At 37.9% G+C, this 22,612-nt stretch overlaps 2 protein-coding genes across 10 annotated transcripts in view; one reads left to right on the top strand and one right to left on the bottom strand.

Moving 5' to 3' along the window:
* The window catches only part of LOC106158352 (calcitonin gene-related peptide type 1 receptor), a 33,620-nt gene extending 17,701 nt beyond the window's left edge, over positions 1–15,919 (top strand). For 4 of the 6 annotated variants that reach the window (XM_013534283.3, XM_087013640.1, XM_087013639.1 and 1 more), the window contains exons 2-13: positions 3,889–4,021; positions 8,644–9,124; positions 9,586–9,683; positions 10,166–10,257; positions 10,747–10,897; positions 11,246–11,396; positions 11,873–11,936; positions 12,261–12,327; positions 13,450–13,532; positions 14,099–14,234; positions 14,723–14,764; positions 15,054–15,919. In XM_013534283.3, coding sequence (XP_013389737.2) covers positions 3,974–4,021; positions 8,644–9,124; positions 9,586–9,683; positions 10,166–10,257; positions 10,747–10,897; positions 11,246–11,396; positions 11,873–11,936; positions 12,261–12,327; positions 13,450–13,532; positions 14,099–14,234; positions 14,723–14,764; positions 15,054–15,743 — 2,103 coding nt within the window. In that variant the 5' untranslated portion in view covers positions 3,889–3,973 and the 3' untranslated portion in view covers positions 15,744–15,919. Of the gene's footprint in view, positions 1–590; positions 866–3,888; positions 4,022–8,643; positions 9,125–9,585; positions 9,684–10,165; positions 10,258–10,746; positions 10,898–11,245; positions 11,397–11,872; positions 11,937–12,260; positions 12,328–13,449; positions 13,533–14,098; positions 14,235–14,722; positions 14,765–15,053 lie in introns of those variants that run through there. The other 2 variants (XM_087013642.1, XM_087013643.1) reach the window with 2 other exon arrangements.
* Positions 14,953–21,801, bottom strand: LOC106158354 (uncharacterized). 4 transcript variants are annotated; one of them, XM_087013646.1, is made up of 4 exons: positions 21,660–21,801; positions 18,130–18,387; positions 17,241–17,331; positions 14,953–16,687 (listed from the first exon to the last, which is right to left on the bottom strand). In XM_087013646.1, exons 2-4 carry the CDS (start codon positions 18,197–18,199, stop codon positions 16,195–16,197), a joined length of 654 nt encoding a protein of 217 aa, XP_086869772.1. In that variant the 5' UTR covers positions 18,200–18,387; positions 21,660–21,801; the 3' UTR covers positions 14,953–16,194. The 4 variants fall into 4 exon arrangements, with proteins under 4 accessions (XP_086869772.1, XP_086869771.1, XP_086869770.1 ...); XM_087013645.1 differs by lacking the exon at positions 21,660–21,801 and adding an exon at positions 20,086–20,202; XM_087013644.1 differs by lacking the exon at positions 21,660–21,801 and adding an exon at positions 19,805–20,194 and having other exon boundaries at positions 17,241–17,328.
* Between the last annotated feature and the right edge of the window lie 811 nt (positions 21,802–22,612).

Here is a 22,612-nt window from a genome sequence, read left to right as displayed (position 1 = left end):
CCCAAGTAGACCCAATTCCCATAGACGTGCGGGGACTCTCGCTGAGTGCAATCAGTTGGAAAGAATGACACGCCTCCTGGATTTGACTAGAATACAGAAAAGATGGTGTTAACACGAGTACGTTGGAGACAAAACGAGGCGTGGCAATCAGTTAAGTGGTTTGCACTCAGCGAGAGTCCCTGCAGAGCTGGATCGATCTACGTTGACCGATGGTGTCTATGGGAATGGGACCGTAAATCAATTTCAATCATGTGGGTTCTGTGGATTGTAATCAAGCCCGTGAATACATCACACTGTATTAATGTATTTACCACTGTATTAACGTTTATTCTATGTTGAAAATGGAGACCAGTTTTAGGCAGGTTTTTTAAGCGTTCCACTTGGTTTTTGGAGTTAGCTAGTCACCATCCAAGCAGAAATCTTCTACCAATCCCGTGCACAATATGCATTTAGCTGGAGTCATTGGCTTTGAGGTAATATGTGAGTAGCGCCACATATAACAGAGGGGATATAAAAACAGCAAAATATCATGACACTGGCTGCGTCATTAGGATCGAGTCCGTTGTAGATTGAAGTACTTATTGCAGAAGCGGCCAATGTTGGACGAACGGAACGAGACCATAAGAAGCCAACAATCCTAACCCTGAGTCACTATACGGTCCTCGTTGAAGCGGAAGGACTGCAGCTGGACCGATTACTATCCGCTCTATTTGATTCACGCGTGAACGTTTCCCGTTCTTACGTCACCACTTACTGGTATTTAAGAGCTGTAAAATGCTGGAAGCATAGGAAGAGTAACTTGAGAACGGGAAGAAGAAACTAGAGCTAAACTACGTTTAGTAAATATTCATCTTCAGATAAAAAGGTACTGAGTGTTTCTACGATTTGGATATTTTAATACATGTAGCAGAGAAAAAAGTGTTTAGAAAAAAAGTGTTGAGAAAAAAGACCTGCTGTGCATAGAATGTTAGTAGGTGGTATTGCTCCGTAGAATTTTATTAAAACTGTATGCAGCAAAGGTGAGTTCAAAAGAAATACGAAATATTTTTATCGCGGTCGAATCCATTGTTTTTTGATGTATTATTTAATTTCAGATAATGTGTTTTTTCCTACATTGGATTCAAAATTGTGTATTGGAGTCTGATGTCCTTGTCAGTTAATCGATTATACATTTTGAAACCACGGTCCCTTTACTGATTGTGACGCACTAACTGTGTTAAAACTAATTGCGCTGATTGAAATATAAGTATTGGTACTGACGCGTAGTTTTGTTTGGCTATAATGAACCTAAAATGAATAAGACTGCATTTCGTACTTGTGCAAGATATGAATCTGATTTGTAAATATGGGGCTTTCTAAAGATTAGTACTACAATGTTTTTTGTGTATAACGTCAGATGGAATTGCTTGATTGCCACTCACATATAAGTACCGGTAATGCCTCTGTAATGTCTTTGAGAATCCCTATACAAAGGACGGTAGGCGGAAAGTCAGAAAAATAACACAGTTGGAGGTGTACGTCAATTAAGCGTCTTCTTAAAATCCGTCCTCGACGTGGTCCAAGATAGCGTTTCTTTGCCAGCGTACGGTTTTATCCAATAGGCTACGAAGCTTTGAAGCAGATTTCTGTGTTTGATCATTGATTCTTTCTTTTACGTCTTTATCAAATCTTATTTGGCGACTCTGAAAGCTGTCTGGGGCTGCTGAGCTTGGTGGCTAGTTATAATGAGGATAAAAGGTAGGCCTAATTGACAAATGATCGATGCCTGTCAAAGAGATGCAGACTGTTGCAATTCATTGATGAGACTGCGTCGTCATGAACCATTTAGTAAGAAGATTTGAAAGTTCAAAAGAGAGCGTTTTATTTTGAGAATTCAACTTGGAGGGATATTAGGTTGTCACTACAATTGAACGCGGCATGTGACCAGAAAATTGAATTGTTGCAGTTTCATAATCACGTGTTTAGTCACACTCTTTCTGCCTCAGTAATTACAACTTGGATTTTCATCCAGGTTTTTACAGATTCTTGTTCGTTCCCAGTTTACGATGGTCCAGTTAAACAAGCCACTGTTTGGTAATTTATTTTATTCAAAGAACTGAACGACAGTATAGAAAACAGAAAATGAAAAACATTCTAAAAACTAGAGGCGCAAATATTAACGAAATGTGTCCTTGCTTTCCATCTTCAAGAGACTAAGTTCTGCCTGAGACCAAAGTGGATTATAAAAATAATGATTAAGGCGTTTGTGAAATATATTCAATTGTAAGCAAATTCGTGATACAGTGATGTATAGATGTTTTATTGGGAATAGTGGCAGCCACTTAGGCAAATGAAACTTTGAGAGTATAACAGCTTTGAGACTATAGCAGTTGTCAAAAGACACATAAATTGACATAATTCTGAAAGAAATTTCACAATGTTAGCTCTGTAATGATATAAACTATGGAGATATAAAATGTACTGAACAGTTATTAAACGCAGTGTTTCGTTCATTTTATTCTCTCTGTGTACTAGTAGGCCTAGTCTATAGAATATTCCGATGCGGGATGTTTTATGGACCGAACACATCAACGAGGAATATAACTGTGGATCACTTTGTGTCAATACATTGCTACAGTGTAGTTATATATCATATGTTGGTGCCTAGTTTCCCTGACTGCAACTACTGGTACAACTGGAAAACAAACTAAAGCCACGTTAACACATAATTGTGGACCAAAGGAAGTCAAAAGAATGAAACCATTTGGCATTACAACAAGAGCAACGGAATCCCCCTGACGCCCCGCCCATCGCACTACAGCTCTGCCAATCAAAACACGGATTTTAAAAGAAGTGATATCAAGCGACGCATTTTAGTCGAATCTCGGTGCATTTTAGAACCAGGCATGAACGCGGCTTTTATGTAGTTGTCTACTTTATTCGCTCGAAGACCGTGAAATTACAGTGTAATCACGCGTGACATGAAAGGAAGTATGGAGTTGAAATGAAAATTAGAAAAGAAGACAAGGAGCTGTCACAAGTCAGAGAAATCCGTATAGCGTTAGGTGGAGATGACTTTAAGCTTCTATGAGGAGAGTGTGAGGATAATGAGAAAAAGAAATCCTGCTTATTTTGTTAAAAAGGTTAATTTTGACTGTCTTCTGTATAGAGACAGTTGATTAACAGGTTTATTTTGCTCACTGGCGTTTGTAGGGATTTGTGGCACAAAGATAAAAAGTGCCATCTTTCAAATATACATGTATAAGTGCGGTCGAGAACAATAAATGATATTCAGGAAACATACTGCCTTTGACACGTCTCTATCCGGTAATACCTTTCAGGGGTTGAAGGAGATGTTGAGAGGAGATAGGGGTAAATGGGGTTCAAACGAAAATAATTTTTGTACTCTGGCCACTTCCACTTCTGATCTCTCAGATCTCTTCTCAATAGATCAAATGGATGTTTTTTTCCGACTGACTATAAATGCGGCCTCTTAAACTCAAAAACGGAGATGTCATTATTTAGTATTTATTGTGCAAGTTTTTGAAAAATTCTGAGATGAAAATTCTCATTTATCGTTCACGGCTACCGGCTGCCTTGGGAGTTATCGTACTACAGGTCCACTATTGCTAATATCTGCAAGCCGGTGAGGTTCAATCAAGTAAAATTCGATGTGTTTTGTGGATGCTTAGATTGATTTAGAAGGCGAGCTAAAGATGTCTTGTGTGCACACTCTGTATTGACAGGCAATAGCTTCGAGGTGAACATGGATGTAATATTACACAGTTGTCTTTTCTTAATCGACGCGATGCCCCGGACAATGGTAAAGATTGCTGTTAATTAACGGTGGACGTGTACAGGGCTATTGACCTGACACGAAGAATTCACAATAACGCTTATTATTTTCAGCTTGCTGTGGGACATTTGGCGTAGAAAGAAACTTCCGAATTCAAAGTCGCACTTGGGATACTTCAACAATGTTGAGGCCGGGGTCATGATTGCTGCCTTACGGATGATACTGGTTTCTATACTTCTGCTGAAGGTCAGTGAAAGTCTCTCTCTCTCTCTCTCTCTCTCTCTCTCTGAACCCAGTTCACGACGCTGATTGATTGGTCGTACATATATATTTGGTGTCCTGATTATAGAACGGATTAAGGTCGCCCGAACCAGTGGACATGATTATTGAAAAAATATACGTTCTAGTATGAATTTATTATTTGATAAAAAGTTGCCTTTAATCTGTCACGTCCTTTGATTCACGCATGGGTGCACACCTTTAGCAAACGTCAATAATCAGTTTGATGCATAAGCTTGAGGTGGAATGGAAAAGGGGTTCAACATCAAATAACATCATTAAGACACTTAGTATAATTAAATCATTTTATCTGCAGGTTTACGAAGACACTATGACAATGAATAATATTATGATACATGTAGCACCTATAAAGCTATCTTTTGTCCCTATCGGTTGATTTTATTAACACAGAAAATAGCTCTGGTACCTTAATTTTTTCAAGTGAGGAGTGGGTGTTTGGGAATCTTAGTCCCCCTTTTCCTCTCCCCCCCCCCACCACCCCCCACACACAAATCACACACTCACACCCGAATCTACAGCTGAATGTTACACCCTCCCCTCCAAGAAAAAGGATACCTTTTACTAAATTTAACCGAAATTTTATAATTTTATAACGTTTACATTAACAAAACTAGGTCTTCATGTATTGGTAAAAGTACATAGAATCATTAGAAGGACTTCAGTACATGTATCTGTCACGCTTTAGATAAATCTTATAGAAAGGGAATATAAATGGGTGTATCTCCACAGAGATATTACAGAAAAGTTGGACATCATATCAGACTCCTTCACTTGATTTAATAATAAAGCCTATAACCTCAACGTTAGCAAAGAATCAGCACATGCACTTATATTTTTTCTATTGATCGAAAATCACCGCGGAGATCACCAGGTTCTAAGCCTATTACGGCTTTCGGAATAGGTTTGCCACTTGTACTGATTCCTTGCTTTAAAGGTGTTGTTTCTGAAATTGGTATTGGGGTGGTTTTCATATATTCTGCGATATCGATAATCCAAAAAGATAACATGGAAGCCTACCAGCCAATTCAAAGGTACTTTTGCATTTAAGCATTTTGCATGTATTGAAATATCCCTTCTGCGTTCTAGCCTCTTTTTGTTTTTCTTTTGTCACGCTCTTTTGATTTTATTTCGAGGAAATCTAGGACCCAATTAACAAGTGTTTAGTGGGTCCTAGATGGAATCAACGGTATTTTTGTCGATAACAGTAATTTCTTTTAGGTGTCTTTTTTAAATGCATGAAACACACAGTGCCAGTATATGTATAGAAATAATCTTCAGGCACTATGTATGCAAATAGGAACTTTACCGCCTAAATCATTTCAACATGTTTTCTTATCCCAATTTAATACTGTTACCGCATATAAAACGACAAGTTTTTGAGTGCACGCCGCCTGTATCTTAATTTGCTAACTTTTTTGGTCTTTCGATCAATCATTTTCACAAACAGACACCGGATTTTTATTAGCTGTGTGCCATTAGTGCGCTTAATTGAAGGAAAATGGCAATTGTAGATGTAGACCCAATGCAGAGCTTCGCTTACATAATCAAATGCAAACAAATCACCGCTATGGATTGTTAGGGAGAATGTTTCTGCGAGCAGAGGAGCCATGTGATAAATGTTTTTTGTTTTATAAAACCGAGATTGCCTGGATGTAGCTTTATCGCAGGAATGCATGTTTTAACTGTTAAAACAGTCGTAATATATGTTTTCAATGTGTTATAAACATGGGTTCGTCGAAAAAAACTTTGAGTTTTTTTTTGTTTCTCTGTCATTTACATTCAATACGCAATTTATCCACAGTTAGAAACGCACTCAGAGATTGCAGACCTCCAGAAAGGCAGATTATGTCTCATTATTGTCAATTTATTATTTTATTATTTGACTCTTAGCTCAGTTCTACTAATTTAATTCAATTACTAACAAATTAAATAAGAAACGTATTAATAATAAATAGATCCAGTAATCATCACTACCAAAAGCTAATCCCTTCCTGACCTACACGTATCCTGAAAATTTCATCAAAATATTTCCATAAAATTTCTCATAATGCTGGGAAAAGACACACTGACTTCATTAATTAACTCATTAATTACCACCAACATCTAATCTAATGTTACTTGGTCAGAGTCCGAAAAGTACATCAAAATCCGCCCACAATGTTGCTAGCAGACAAACAGACAGACAGGCAAACGTACAAACGGAACCAAAAGCAACCCCCCTTGGCGTAGACTAATATAAAACAGCTAATCTTTCTTGATTCGTGCAAAAGTTGTGCCGCTGTTCATTTTGCAATGTAATTAGCGATATGAGAAATGCCTAAAGATGTAACCAATCATAAAAGAACCAGTGTTCTCAGTTTCATTTATTTTGTCGTCAAACCAAATGCACGACTTGACCAACAATTGTGTTGAAAAAATAACTGTGAAATACTCCTGCAAAATTAGTTCGATGGTTTGAAGTTTCATTGTTTTGCATTTCACTTGGGAAATGTCTTCCCTTAATACTGATATTTTTATATTAGAATTACGTGATGAAGACGTATCTATTATTCTAATAATCATATTAATTTCATGTTTTACTGTTAACTGGGTAATGCACTTTCCGCTAAATCAGCTGTTCAGATAGAGTACTGTCCATGTTATGCCAGTGAAATGGCGAAATTATCCGTGGAATTAATCTAAATCAGTGTCAAAGAGAGATCATTCTATCCGTGATACCAAGTATTATTCTCCAGGAGATTGCTCAATTTTATTAAATCACCATAGCCGATTACCTAGGTCTTGTAATGCCATATTGAAACTCAAGTATCTGCAAATTGAAATAGTGAAAAAGGTTTCATTGGAAAGATTCAATGAGTTCTGCGTCATTCAATTGCCATTATCATATGTGATTGATGAAGAACGGAAACGAGAGTAGAGATAAATTTTAATTAGCATTTCAGTGAATAAAAAACCTTTGCAGTTAATTCAAAACTGCAAAAACAATAGCACTCGAACCAAAGTCATTAGCAGACCGAACACAACTGTATTTTACATGTTGTTGGACTCAATTTATTCGGCGTACAAAATGTCATAATACACCATGTGCTTGGAAAAAATGCAACCATATGTTGTGGTTGGTGCTTTTGGCTTTTTTACACGATTTTTTTAACACTTACATCAGTAAATTGACTTGTGTCTTGGAAGCTTGCCTTCCTGTCAGCTAATACGTGGCTTCTGTTGAACGCATTGAAGCCAGGTTGAAAACTTATTTTATTAAAATGCTACTGGAACAAACATGGTATTTACGAAAACAAGTATTTACTCCAAAAACACTATGGTGACTCTGGAGAAACCTCAGTGAAAAAGGAAAACAAAAAGAAATAAACAGGAAATGAATAAAATAAAAAAAATAGTTTGGAACTTGCAAATAAATAAATAAATAAATAAATAAATAAAAGATAACCATTATCTAGATTGATAAATGAATAAATCAAAGAAAAAGGAAAAAGAAAGAAAGAAAGAAAAAGACAGCGCATCGACAAAATGCTCAAGTAAAAAAAATATGCGTTAAATAAAAACAGTAAACCAACTGTGTAAATTAGACCTGTTCGTGCAAGGAAACCTTCCACTCAGCACCTTGTCAGACAGAACATCCGTTGATAATACAGTCTTCAATTCTGAAGCCGACTGTTGAGATTCAGTGCCTAGTCGTGCGTTGCATAATACATTACTCAAAGACCAGGAACTGTATCTCTGCCGGCCACACGCTGTGGATGTCGCGTGTTTACACCAGAGCCATTACTGAAATGTAACATAAAAACATTAACGGTCTGGTGAAGCATGGCTACACGTGCCTTGAGGCTTTTACGTAGTTAATGTTTTCGTTCAGTAACATTACCACTAAGGGACATAATTATCAAAGAGACTGAAGGCGTGACGTTATATAACGCTGCAGAGACTGCATGTACATTACGACAATCAGAGTTAACACGATGGGATGTTTATTAAGTATGCCCTTAGCAATACATGTGTCCTCCATTCATCCTTTGCTTGCAATAAAGCATTTCTTGCGAACGTGAGTGACTTTAAGGTAGGCCTACAGCATACCTCAAACACCAGTGGTTTGTACTCATGATAAACTCATTTATGTGGACATTTAAAAGGCACTAACGCTGTTTCAACGTAAAAACCAATGTCGTTTCTTGCTGTTACTTAATGATTGTGCTTTAATTTTTTTGTTTCCATAATAACACACTAACATATACGTCAACTATTTCTACGCGATTTGTCTTTCCAGGAAGCATTAGATTGAGAATAACAAAGGGACCGGCGACCGAATCTGCCAAACAATAAAATTATAGCATGTCAAAGTGATATTATCTTTTTAGCATTGTTTTTATATGGTACATATTGTTAATTTGCGAACTTAAAAAAAATCGATGAGTCTTTTCTACCAGTGTGCTATGTCGGTTAAACGGTATACCGTTGTAGACCTGCATGTGTACTTCGTAATTTTACTTTTTTGCGTTTCACATAAGTGATTAAAATCTTGTTAAATAGGCCTTTTCTTTAAATTTATATTTCAGATCCGCACTTCAAACTCTCAGAATACGACGGCGACGCCACTGTGTCGTCATAGAAGTAGCCAGTATTTTCCACCCGATGTCTTCAACAAAATCGCATGTGCAGATTGCTTTGGTTTTCTGTATGAGGACAACGCGATACTCCTGCCTGGAGGACCTTATCTCATTTATAAAGATACTCTTATCAATGGATCTATATTTTCGGCGAACGTTACAAAAGCAATCCTAGCTGATATTGAAAACAAAACTAAGACAAGTTTGATTTGTTCTTCGTTGGAGAGCTGGGAACAATGCGATAGGTGGCGACAATGTTGCCAGGAGGCCGCCAAATGCTGTGATAAGTTAAAGCAGGTGTCAGTTCAGACGCGAGAAGGTTACTGCCCTTACACGTGGGATGGGTGGCTATGCTGGGATAGTGACGTCAGGGCTGGATCACGTGGTTCAATGGCGTGTCCAGGTTTTGTGGAACATGTGAGTACATCAGGTGAGACTATGACGTCAGCATAACCACGTGATACCAAAAATACCGGTAACAGAAATAGATTTCTTACTTTTATATTTTACTTATTTCTAAAATGACACTAAAATAATGAAATATTTTGTGTAATAAATACCATAATTAATCGAAAATCCATAGTGAGTACGCCGCGTTCCTTCTTTCCAAAATCTGCACTATATCAAGGGCTCTGAAAAGAAGTACCGGGTTTCTTTAAAAATAAAATAACAAGAAATAAAAAATAGATTTGGTTGCCATTCTAACAAAAAATCAACAAACATAAAAACTAAAAAATTATTTAATCTGATCTGGTTCGACGTAAAAATTTTATAGTCAAATAAAGAAAAACAATGCCCCATTGGATTTGTTAATTTTATGCTGTACCAGTATTTGATAGTCAGAAAAGATATATTTTAACGAAAAAAATACTGGTACCCATCGTTTTGCAGAACTTGCAACCAAAACATGCACAGACAAGGGAACCTGGTGGCGCAGCAATGACACTAACCAAGAGTGGACCAATTACTCTAGCTGTATCACCATCGGGGTCAGTATCTGTAGTGATGGAGGTAAAATGTCGATTATCATAGAAAAAGTTATGACATGTACAAGGTACGTAAGAATTTGTTAAAACAGAGAGATAAATGTCGTATTACCTGTAAATAAACCATCACGTGTGTAGTATTGCTTACGTCGTATGCAGTCTTGTTTAGAAGCCCATTTGTGATGCAGCTCAGACATTCTACTGGTATAAATTCCATTGGTTGTTTTTATTTTTATTTATTTATTTATTTATTTATTTATTTTTTGTTCTGGTATATTTCCAAACACGGGGGAGTTCATCAGTACAGTTTAGGCATTTGAAATATGTTCTTATATTATTGTCGAAAACAACAAATGTCTGAAATAAAACTTTTTTTTTTGCCATCCCTTTATTTTATATAATTTTATTATATATATTGGTTTTTAGCATTACCACGTATCTTACCAATTTAACTTCACGCTGCGGTGTACTATATGTAATTCCAGGCGAAGAGAGACACAATCTATGTAAGGATAGCCTGCAATGCTGTGGGTATCGTTGCCTTGGTGCCTGCTGTCATCATCTTCCTGTCCTTTAAGTAAGTCTGGCTTAATTCCAAAGCATTCAATTGTTTTGTGTCCTATTTAAGTCATTTGTTGCAAATGGGAGATCAGAATAAATTGTACTGCTCGTAATTTGAAGGGTATGATTTTGATGTTTCTTTGATGTTGTTAATTTGAGACAGGCACTAGTAATTTGTACAAAGTGTGGGATAACCGTTGGAATTTTTAGGATAAAACAATAACACGCTTAACACACTGAAGCAACCAATGCATTATCCTTGTCCTAGTTGTTTGATCTACCACAATGACTCACCAACGTCAATTCAACGCATAATATTTACCAACATAGTTTCGCATACATCATTTTACTGGCCACATATTCGCATATATCTGCCAGGCAGGTCTCAACCTGTCGCGCCTAGTTTACATCCTAGATTGGCTCAACCGACGCAATCCACACAATGGACACATCTCAACTAACACAATATCACATGCGTCACACTGTACTTTTGTGTGTTTAACAGACAGCTTTCTACCCAGCATCGTGTCCAGATTCACGTCAACCTGTTCATCTCCTTCATTCTAACGGGCATCATATACATTATACTGGACTCCGTGGTGTTCCTGGACCGGCTGTCACACAGTAAAGAGACATCTATTATATATAAGAACCACGTGAGTTATCTTCAACTAATACTTAATTGTATTTGTTTGGAACAGTAATTCTGAAGTCTTTACTGAAAAAGAATCCTAATTCAAATATGTATAACCGTTAACAAGATTATTTTACTGGTATCCGTTGTTGTACAATGGGGGGGGGGGGGGGGGGGGGGGGGGCTACATTCGATTCATTAGTTATGATACACATGTAGGGTTGCAAGTTTATCAAATTAAAAATTAGAAAACGTATTCTGCCTTTTATTTGTAAGTGATATTTATAGCACTAATCCTCCATTTTATTTTGTATCATATCCAAACCCTATGTCCATGTGCAAATTTGAACATGCAAAGAATTAATTTCAGATCGGCTGTAAGATTCTCTACATGTTGACCCGTTATATTCGTATGACGAATTACACGTGGATGTTTCTGGAAGGGTTTTACCTGCACAGACTAATCGTTCGAACATTCCAAACCCCTAAGAAGATATGGTGGATATATCCAGTAGGCTGGGGTATGTATGTGGTGGATATATCCAGTAGGCTGGGGTATGTATGTGATGGATATATCCAGTAGGCTGGGTCGTGTGTCTGGTACAGTAACTTTAACCTGACATCGAACATATGAAGAGAAAACGATTCAGCAGATTTTCAACGTACACATACATGTATATACATAACTGAAAACTATTTATTTATACTTGTACATGTAAATCTATTCAAATTATCTCAACAGTGATCATTTTGTTGTTTCGATACTTTGTTATCTGTTGGTCTTAGCTTTGCAATTTTATCGCAGACAATTATAATTATACACGCGCGAGCGCACGCACGCATGCGCACGTACTTATAAAGACTCCACTAGTAGGCTATCTGTTCGGAAAGTTTTGCTTTCAGAATTGAGAAAACCCGGCTGCTTTCTTATATTTACTTTTAATATCGCATAAGTTTAATCATGGTTGGTCACGAATATTTTCCGTTGTTTTTACAGGTTTCCCACTCCTTCCAGTCGCAGTGTATAGCTTGATTAAGGCATCCAGTAAGGAGAATAGAGAGTATGTTTACTGTATGCAGTCATTTTGTATCATTCAGAAAAATCGTATTTCAACTACTGGTACACATGTAAATTTAAAAATGCGACATATACAACTATAAGTGTATGTCGTCAGTATGGATGAAAACGCAACATTCAGTTTCATCTAATGCAGCTGTGGATAAATGATTCACGTTTATTTGAATCAACTTATTTTTTTTTCAATTTGATGGCTATTAAGAAGATTTGGACTGTTTTTGTTAAAATAGCATACATGTTCCTGTATGACATATTCGTCTTGTGTCAAATATACACATTTATTACTATTATTTTTTGTTCTTTTTAGATGCTGGGTACCTAATATGGCAGGGTTCGAGTGGATTATATACACACCTAATTTGCTCAGTTTGGTTGTAAGTAAAGCTCATACTATAGATCTGTATCAGAGGCATCTGGGAACAGTTTTATGATACATGCACGCCTCTTGCGATATCTCGTTCCGTCACACGAGGAATCACATCACACATTCAGTATCTTACATCTCGCGTGAGACGACGAGACTTGAAAAAAAAAGTAAAGCGCGTGACGTGACATCATTGCAGTATTTTGGTATAGGGTTGGGATGGGCCGGGATGGCGAGCAAACAAAATTACATTGAAAAAAGGGCCTGTTTCTAGCTAGGTGTCTGCAGGTAAACCAGATAGAAAATAAAAAATTATAATAATAAAAGAACAGCTGATTCGAAGCCTACATGCATGATCATGTATCCTTCTAAATTCGCCTTTATCAGATAACGGTGTATCAGATAAAGAAAAAAGAGTAACAGAGCCTTCATTTCAATACATTCTTCGATTTCCCTCTCTATCAGTTTACTACATTCTTGGCATGTGTCAAATACTGTATAAGTGCTCGTAGGAATAATTTAATCTATCGGTCGATATGAAGTGTACATAATGGCAAATTATCATTTTTATTATCTCAGAACAAAATTTTGAGTGTACCTCAAATTTCAGACACCATTTAGTGTGATGTACGATATCATAAATGAGTAGTTATTACGCAATAAAATATGAAACCCGTCTACAACTAAATGCTGAATTTTCAACGATAACATACATATGCTCTCACAGCTGTTACCGAGCACAGGAAAGTGATGAATGTTTGATGTGCCTTTGTGCTGTTACTGGGAAATAACTCGATACTTTGGCTATTAAAATGATTCAATGTTATAACATTGGGCATACGGGATGTTTTATTGCGTGATGACGTTTTCAGCCTCTTGATAATTTTGTATATTGTTTATATCAAAAGTGTTATTGAACTAATACTAGATGCTAGTATGGCGACTGTTGCTAACAATGTCTTTGACTTTTGTCAAAATCTAAAACAAAATTGGTAATGAAATCCTGGCCATTTTGATCTGCTCAGTATCAAAAATCAAACCATAACACAATCATTTTCTTCAAGATCACTTTTATATTGGCCTTGCTTGATTCAGAGGTGGATTATGCAAAATCAATATTTTATATTTTCAGATGAATTTGTTCTTTTTGTGCAACATTCTACGTATTCTACTCACACAACTTCAGCGGCATCCTAACGAGCCCAGTAATTACAGGTAAGCTTCGGATAATATTAAATGTATAGTGTGTTGTTTCAACATGGAAGTATATCGTCTACGGTATAATTCCCTGGTTTTAACAAGCACAATGGGGTTGTATTGTGATATGAGGTAAGTCGTCTCACCTAACACATTCCCGTCAGCGATCTCACCTGACACGAGTTTGTTCTCACATTTTATTTATCGCTGACGCCGCATTTAAGCCTTTTGCACTCACGATATTAATAAGTAAACTATTGTAGTTTATCTAGTTTATATCAAGTCACTCGGCTACTTTTGTACTATTTCATTGAACAAAGTGCTTATTATTGTCAACCGCTTTACAAAGGGTGAGGCCAAATTTGCCGAGTGGAGATAGCATACACACAAATCCACCCTTGTGCATATTATCCCACAGAAAGATCGCTCCAAGACAACAAATCTTTCTTCGACACATTGTCTTTCATACGTTTAATATTCCAGGTATGAAATCTTAGTAGGAAAACATGTTCATTCAGACGCCAGCTGATATAAAATATCCGAAAAAAAAAATCATAATCATCTACTAAATCCCTGTATTCCAGGCGCGGGTTGAAGGCCACTTTTGTTCTGGTGCCATTATTTGGACTGCAGCTCTTAGCTATCATTTACCGACCTCAGGAAAAGAATGTAGACTTTAGTTGGTACGAAATACTGTCGGCAGTTCTCGCCAATACTCAGGTAAACACGGGCGAATCCATGAATATTTGGTATTTGAAAGGGGGGGGGGGGGGTCCGTGGATGCGAATCCGACCCCCCACCCCTCTTGGCGTGGGGTTCGGGGCACGGTGAAGGGACCTGAAAATATTTGGGATTTTAGAGGGCGAACGGTGGCATTTGGTATGGTTAAGGACCTTGGCTAAACTGACTTGGACAATGAAAGTCGTTCTAAATTTTAAGACGGAAAATTTTGTCTGTTCAGCCATTTTAACAAAGTGGTTTTTGGCACTAATGCGGAGGCTTTGGTTTAATTCAAAGTGGACAAATAATGGTTTATCTATGAACAAAGCAGATTAAAAGTTTTGTTTAAAAAGATCAGACCAGCTGCTTTTCATAAATGCTTTTGTTAGACCTATAGTTTATCAGTATTTAATTAGTATTCTTTATAGAGTTTTGGTCATGCTGCTGTATTCTGCTATATTTTGAACAGATATATTTGTATGTTTTAGGGGTTTCTGGTGGCACTTATCTTCTGCTTTTTTAATGGGGAGGTAAGATGTGAAATTTCCATTCAGTAATAGGCCTACATGGTTACCTACTCCATATAACACATCTTTAAATTCATAGCACAATGTACAGTGTCTTTTGAAATTTTGTTTGTGACTTCTGCTAAAATATCTCGATAATTTAAAGAGAAACAGGGCAATAATAGTAGGTATAAAAACAAACACTGTGACCCTCATGTTCAAACTGTATACTTTTCACGTTTTACAACCTGTGTAAGATTTTTTTCCCAAAATTTACATAAAAATTGAAAATCATAATAACTTATTCTTTAAGGTTATTGGGCAACTTCGGCAATCAGCTCAGCGTCATAAGGTCAGACGAGAGTCTCGCAGAAGCACCATTGGAACGATGTCCACAGCGCTGAGCTTCAGGAACCAATCATATGGCGGACAGTCAGAACAAACATTTGGCCAACGTCATCAGTCTGTGGGTAGCGCAATTACGTTACGTCACTGTTCTCTGTGTTCCGCAAATTACACTGACAGCTGTAACTGCCGTGAAAAGGTCACATACAGATACGGGTCATCGGCGCCTCTCAGGGATGACGCGATACAGGAGGAAATTGGAGGTGCTCCAGACTCAAAAACCAACATTCATAACATCAGCGAAGAGAATGGCGAATCACTTCACAGGAGTACCCATTCTGTCACGCAGTCAGCACGTGATATGACCACAAGCCCGACTCTCAACGAAAACACCTTACCGTCACGTGATTCTCCCACGTGCTCAACACATGAAGCCTTCGCGTTACCGGCAGGCGAAGAATTAAACAACGACCAGGAAACCAAAGTGCCATTACTTGGGGATTTAAGTCCTCGTGAAGACCAAACTGTCAGTCAGTCTGTGATAACTAGTCAAAGCAATAATGGATGCAGCCCTATCTGGAGGAAAAAACCGTCTACTGGCTCTAAAGACTTCACTAAATATACAGTTTTGGGCTCAGAGTCCAAGGCACCCTTATAAACTAATGCTGACGTCCTACTTGTTACTCAAAGAAGTTAAGCTACTTGTTTTGCAAAAAAATTACTTTTCCAAATTTATCAAATAAAAGTCGTGATATTATATTATATAAATGATCTTTGCTGCATTCACTGATTAAATGACAAAGATAATTGTCAAAATAATTTTCTTCAGCTGAATATTGTTCTCAAAGAATTTATGTAACTTAATTATAATACGTACATGCCTAACTGCTTGTTCATCAAATTCCTTACATAAAAAGTATTCCATCCGTAAACACAAATGAAACTCAGCAAGCAATTTGCAGAATAAGCATTCTTTATTGCTATTACACGGATGGCATGTACTTAGTGCATACATCGTCAAGTTCTTTCATCAACATATCAGATAAAAATATACACTCATCTAAATATTAAAATAATAGATTGTAAGAAAATTATTTAAAACGATTAATTCAAAATACTTGCAGGTATTCAGTTTTCTCGTTTTCACTGTAATCAAAAGTGTTCCCATATAAATCAGCTCCGCGCGACATTTCAGAAGCGTTCTCATATACGTCTTCCGGTCCAATACTTTCATGTCTCTGCCCTGAATTCGCGTAAAAATCTCTCCTAGCGTCGGCGTAGTCCTTGAAGTTTATTTGTCGATCACCCTGCTCTTTAACTGAGATATATATCGGGTCATCATCCGACGCATTGGTGTCGTTTACAACTTCATTTGCGCTACTATAATTAGCGCCATCTGCAGGCTGTTCATGGCCGCCATTTGCCATGTTGACGTAAGCAACAGGGCCATCTTTTGAGCTGCCGTTGGGTAATACCTCATAGTTCACACCACTTGTGTTGATAGTCGTGCCTGCGTTTACGGATTTTCCGATGGATAAACTGAACGGTTTTTCGATGGGGGGCGGGGGTGTCTGACCACCGTGCTGTACTGCCTGTCGCCACCTGAATTTTTGAAAATAAAGGTCGGCATATAAATAACATTTATACCTTACAGAAATGCTATAGGAGTCTATGGGACTCTTTAAGAATTCTGTCGGACGTCCGATATGTATGTCCATAGGACTTTGGGCCAATTTTCTATAGGACGTCCTATACGAACCTATATAAATAGGCCTATGGATACTTTGGACAGAACTACATTCTACTATATTTATATTTAAGAAAGATGTAGTGAGAATTATGGATCTTTTTACAAATGTCTTTTTTTTTTTGAAAGATGGTTCATCAACATGATGAGCATTTTGTTAACTTATCTGAGTGACCGCTTGAAATGTGTGCACTGCACTACATGTAGTAGCCTATGTCACAAATTGAAGAAAAGTTACAAAAAAAAAATGTAATTAAACTTTTTCATTTGTGCTTGGAGGACGTTTGTGCTCCTCGAATTGTACAAAAATAACTCAATTTAAAGATCAAAGTTAGTGCAGAACACAAGCTCACATATAAGTGTCCTACAAGTTCTACACTGGCATGAAATAATTGTGTCAAAGCTTACTTCAGTGCAAAGACAGCCGCTACCACTGCAAAGGCGACGGCGAGGAGGGATGTCGTTATGATGCCAGCCACGTGACCGCTGCAGTCATCTTCTGGAAAAGTAAACAATGTCAGCTGTCAGTGCAATAGAGGAGTTACCCCTAGTTAGTCCCCCCTATTCTGAAGAGACGACGCATGACACTATATTTACAAGCACCCAGTTAAGCCAGTAGGGGAGACAGGGGCTAGCTGGACCCCAGGGTAAGTTGCCCCCCCCCCCCATTAAATCTCTTTAATATGCTAAGATGCTAAATTATTTCATTTGGACTCACTGCCGACGCTTTCTTATCACTATTGGATACGGTCACTTTACAAAATGATGTGATCAATTCTTTTACCCCATATTTACTTTGTCATTAATTGATAAGGGGACCAACTAGCCCCGGTCTCCCCTATCCACCGATTGCAATTATTTCATTTAGTTCATCAAAGCCCGAAGTTGAACAGGTTCAGTTGAAATAGACAGTATTCTATTTAGATCTAGAAGAATGCCATTTGCAATAAATTCCCTTGTTGAAGTTTCTGACTAACACCATGCTTAAGCTGAGGATGTTACAGGGTTGCACCAAAGTTGTATAAAGATCGTAAAGGTAGAACTAAATAAAAAAATTAATCATCACAGAGAAATGTAATTCTTTACGCATGAGCTGTTATTTGCCCTGGAAAGTTAATGAAACAATACTGTACTTCATGGACTAAAAAGTGCTGCCAATTTTTATTTAAAAAAGGGGGAAATGAGGAAGCATAAAGTTGCATTATTCATCCACTTCAACACCAACTGAATCCCACCAAATTTTCATATTTTGCAAATAATGCTGTTCCCCGCTAGGCACTGTGAATTGACATGTTACCGGGAGGTCCATTTATGGGTCCAAAAGAACGCGTGAACCCTGGTGACGTCATGTTTCTAGGTGACGTCATATCCGCTTGCAAGGTTGTGGCTCTTCCAGGGGCTGTGTCTTTCGATTGAGGTTGAGATGAAGTTTGCCTGGAGGTACTGCTGAATGGCAGTGTGGATGTGTTTGTTGTTGTAGCTTCGCCTCCTGTGGTGGTTTGATTTATTGTAGCGTTGGGCGTACTTAGTGTAACGCTACTTCCGCCTACTCCCACTGTAAATAGAAAGTAAAGTAGAGTAAAGATAAACGTTTACAACCTGCGAAACCGTTGAAATTGCTTGCCGTGTCCTCCGCATTTAAAATAACAAATTGTAGACATCTTCTTAAATGCATGCCTCGTCTCATTTCTTATAATTTTTCTATTACGTCCATAAAAACTCAGGATACTGAAAGCGTTTGTCTAATACTCCTTATTTACTGCCTTTCATACATACATTAGGATAACAGATATCTTTAGTGCTCATTGACTAAATTAATAAACATTTACGCAGATTTAATCATACGAGTGACGTCATAATTGCGATTTTTGGGTAAAAATGGTAAAATTGGTTTCTTGAATTTCTTCTTTACCTGAAAACTCACGAACATCGCTTTAACACCAATTTAATGGCGTCATTTATATATCCTATACATAGCAACGAGAAATATAAACGCCAATTTCTTATATTTTCGAAGGGGTTATTGTTTTGAATAATTGGGGGCAGAAAAACACTCATTTTCGGTACCTGGATGATAATACACAGTGCTTACAGTATCCTTAAACAGTAACTATAAGCTAGTCTATTACCTTGGCAGGGATTGGTTAATTATTAACCCAGGGACAAATAAATATCGTGTAACCTTTGGTGCTTTTCCTAGAAGACATGTTTCTTGCTACATGCGACACCCCAGCACTATACACGCATGTAAAGTTGTATTTATACATTTGCTCGCGCACATGGGTGATGTGTATTTTTACAACGAAATAGAAAAAAGAAGTTCTGTGTGTGTGTGTGTGTGTGTGTGTGCGTGCGTGCGTGCGAGAGCGAGAGAGAGAGAGAAAGAGAAAGAGAGCGAGCGAGTGTTTAAGCAACCATGAATTTTTAATGTCAAGCCGGTAAAAGTTTGATGTTCGTTTTGTATTTCGTCCCTTGGAATTAAAACAGCTAGACTACACGTCATATTCAGTTATAAACTCTAGTTGTGCATCTGTTTATACAAGCCGTGCCCTACTGATAAGGCTCTAACATCTAACATACATTTTAAGAATGAGCCAAGGACGACATCAGTGTTGAAACGTGTATAATTGCATGTCACGAGTTTTTCGATCTTATACACGATGTGATAAACATGAAATTATTGAAAAATTGAATTCAAAAATGGAGACAATATATCCCTTGATCTACCGGCAATTGTGTTACTTTCATACATTGAGATATGTTTTTAAACCTGAAAGATGATAAACGCGTTGTCAGTCAGAAGCCCTTATCGCACACACGCTGAATGCCTGTGCCCACTTACAGTCCCGCTCACGCACTCACGCTCGCTCGCGCGCACACACACATACACACACACACACACACACACACGTCGCCTCTCATCCACTGAAACTCCCATTTATTTTAGGATAAGCTTCAGTGCGTATACTTACCACTATGAAATAGCAATATAAACAATAAAATGTCTCTCTTAAGCATAGCTACGTCCGTATTTTCACCAGTCTAATATATTAGCGTATATTTTTCTGATTCAGGTACCACGTGACTGATCCGAGTCGTGATAAGAGGAAGCCTTTAATGCACTCGACGTCTTTTGTACGTCCGGTTCGAATAAAATCTTCAGACGTTCCTTGCTTGGTTTTCTCAAGCTACGTTAAAGTAAAATGCATGCCCCACGACAAAGAATCTATCTTTAATAAAAGCTTAAACTAACCACTGGCACACTATACATGTAGCCAAGCATCTTTTCTGTCCTCTTCTAGGATGCTTAAGTGATCACGTTAGTGACTTTAACGGTGTTGTTGGTATTCGACCATGAGTACACAAAGATATGCGTCAGTGTTTGTTTTCAGATAGAGTTCGGAGAAGAACTGAATGAATGTCGATGCGATATTGTTATAATTGTACTTCAGTACTGTCATATCATCAGTAGCACCAGTTAGCAGAACTATGCTCGTGATCCGAACTGCGAGTGAGGTAGTAACATAGTATCGGTACCCAAAGAATATATTAATAACACAGGCCCGTAAAAAAAAAAAAAAAAAAAAAAAAAACCTTTTGAATTGGCTAGCTACGGGCCTGTAACATAATTGAGGCTAAGGCTGCTAAACCACGATATTAAATCAAGGGACTTCCAATTCTTTATCTAATCCTAGTTTTATATTGAATTTTGGAAAATATGGGGGTACCGTTGTAAATATACAAACAGTGGTAGAAAAGATGGGGTTGGGGGGGGCTCGATCCGCACGGTACTTTCTGTATCCAATGTACCTGCCTATGTATGATACTCTGCAGTGAAAAAACTGACGCATCAGTTTGCACCCAAAACACTATTCCCAAATGTGTCAATTGTTTAATACAAAGCTACGGGAAGTAATTACCAACTTATGTATTTGCCGTCTATATGTAAGTGTGTTACACACAGCGGGATTAGAAGACCCGAAACCTTGGTCATGATGAGAAGCTGATTAACTTTCGTCCCTTGAACTCCTCTAGGTAATGCGTCATAAGGAGGATGTGCTATGAGTTCGTTGGTGATTCTGGCATTTTGTCTCTTTTACACAAAGTATCCCATTGCCATAGATTTTAGATCGATCTATCCCTGTGGGGAGTCTCACTAGATTACTGTCAGCTTAGCCGGCTTAAGCGTCTGTCCCGCCTACTAAAAGCTGTAAGGGGGTAATTAACCAATGTGCGCGCACGGCTGACGGCAATTTAGCGTGAACCCCCAGGAATTAGGTCGATTTAAATCTAAATCTCTGGGAATGCACCCTTAAAATAATGTGTGAACCAAGTAACTGCATATCTTAATTGGCTTTCTTCCTCCCAAACGTGCCCATGAAATAAAGCACGGATGCTGAGATTACTAATGAACCGATTTGGCAAGCCTTTCGATGCACACTAAAATCGGCATAGTGGCACAGGTTATCGTTTCCAATTTCAGGCGGATACCCTACCTTCTACCAGGGTGGCAGATTATATAGGGTAAAACGGATGAAACGGCGAAATGAATGTCTATTTATCTAGAGACATATCTGTGAATATCTGTGAAAAATCAATCTGCCGCTCGGGTAGAGAGTAAGGTTACACTCTGACTGAACAAAAGTGAGTATGAAAAATAATGGTGGGTAAAAGCGGTGGGTAAAGCACCACTTGGTGCAATTAAATGTCTTTTGTTCGTCAAATAAAGACTTCAGATGCAAGTTATTGTCTAAACCATACTTTTGATGTCTAAACCATACTTTTCTCACAAAAATAAAAATGCTTTACGGCGAGTAACCTACATACCTTCAATAACAGCTTAAACTACCGGTAGCTACACCGTAAACAGACACATGTTACGTATGTTGTACATGTAGCCTAACATGGGTTCATCTCTTCCGTCCGCTTCGAGGGTGCTAAAGTGAGCCGTGGGTGTTTTTAATGGTGTACATAGAGACGCGTACATGTAGATATACATCAATGTTTATTTTCAGATAGACTTCGGAGAAAGTGAATGGATGTCAACGCGATATGGGCCGCTTTCATAACCAGTTGACTAACTAGTCCGCGGATCAAATATGGTGCGACCCACTTGAAAGCATGCCGAAATTTAATTGCTCTGTCCCTGCAGGGACGGTGGGAGGCATTAATCTATTGTCAAGTGCGTCACGTATATGATCCGCGGGCTAGTTAGTTCGAGGATCACCTGCCCGTGAATGCGCCCATTGCTGTAATTGTACTTTAGTTCTTTCTTATCATCCATAGCACTAGTATTGCGGTCAGAAACATAGTATTTTGCTATATTCGCAGTCGGAACTGTAAGTATAGCTGTTACATTATAGGCACCAAAATAATAAACCAGTATATATTAAGTTCACGTTAAAAAATCCTATCACTTTTGCCCTTTCAATACTCCTCTTACCTGCCTAGGCTAGCTGCTGAACCACAAGATTAAATCTTCAGACGTTTTACTGAGTGAATCTTGTTTGTCATCCAGTTGAATAAGAATGAGAAATCTGAATAACTCCGATAATTTGTAACTTATATTTAGCAACTGACCGACGTTGCGGTTACAACCTTCATTCCCATTCTATCATTAACCCTCATTTTTTTCTATAAAATTTTGAAAGACGACGGGGGTTAAATATAAAGGAAAAAGATTGTTTGAGAAAGGGGGCACCACCTTCTGTGGGGAAGCTCTGGTGCTGTCTATTATCTCTATAAAACGCAATAACAAAGGGACTAAATATACATTGTAT

Source organism: Lingula anatina, chromosome 5, assembly GCF_051362555.1.
Source record: "Lingula anatina isolate TDL-2025a chromosome 5, LinAna3.0, whole genome shotgun sequence".
NCBI classification, from domain to species: domain Eukaryota; kingdom Metazoa; phylum Brachiopoda; class Lingulata; order Lingulida; family Lingulidae; genus Lingula; species Lingula anatina.
The sequence above is the reverse complement of the archived record's forward strand: the minus strand, read 5'-3'. Positions and strand labels throughout refer to the sequence as shown.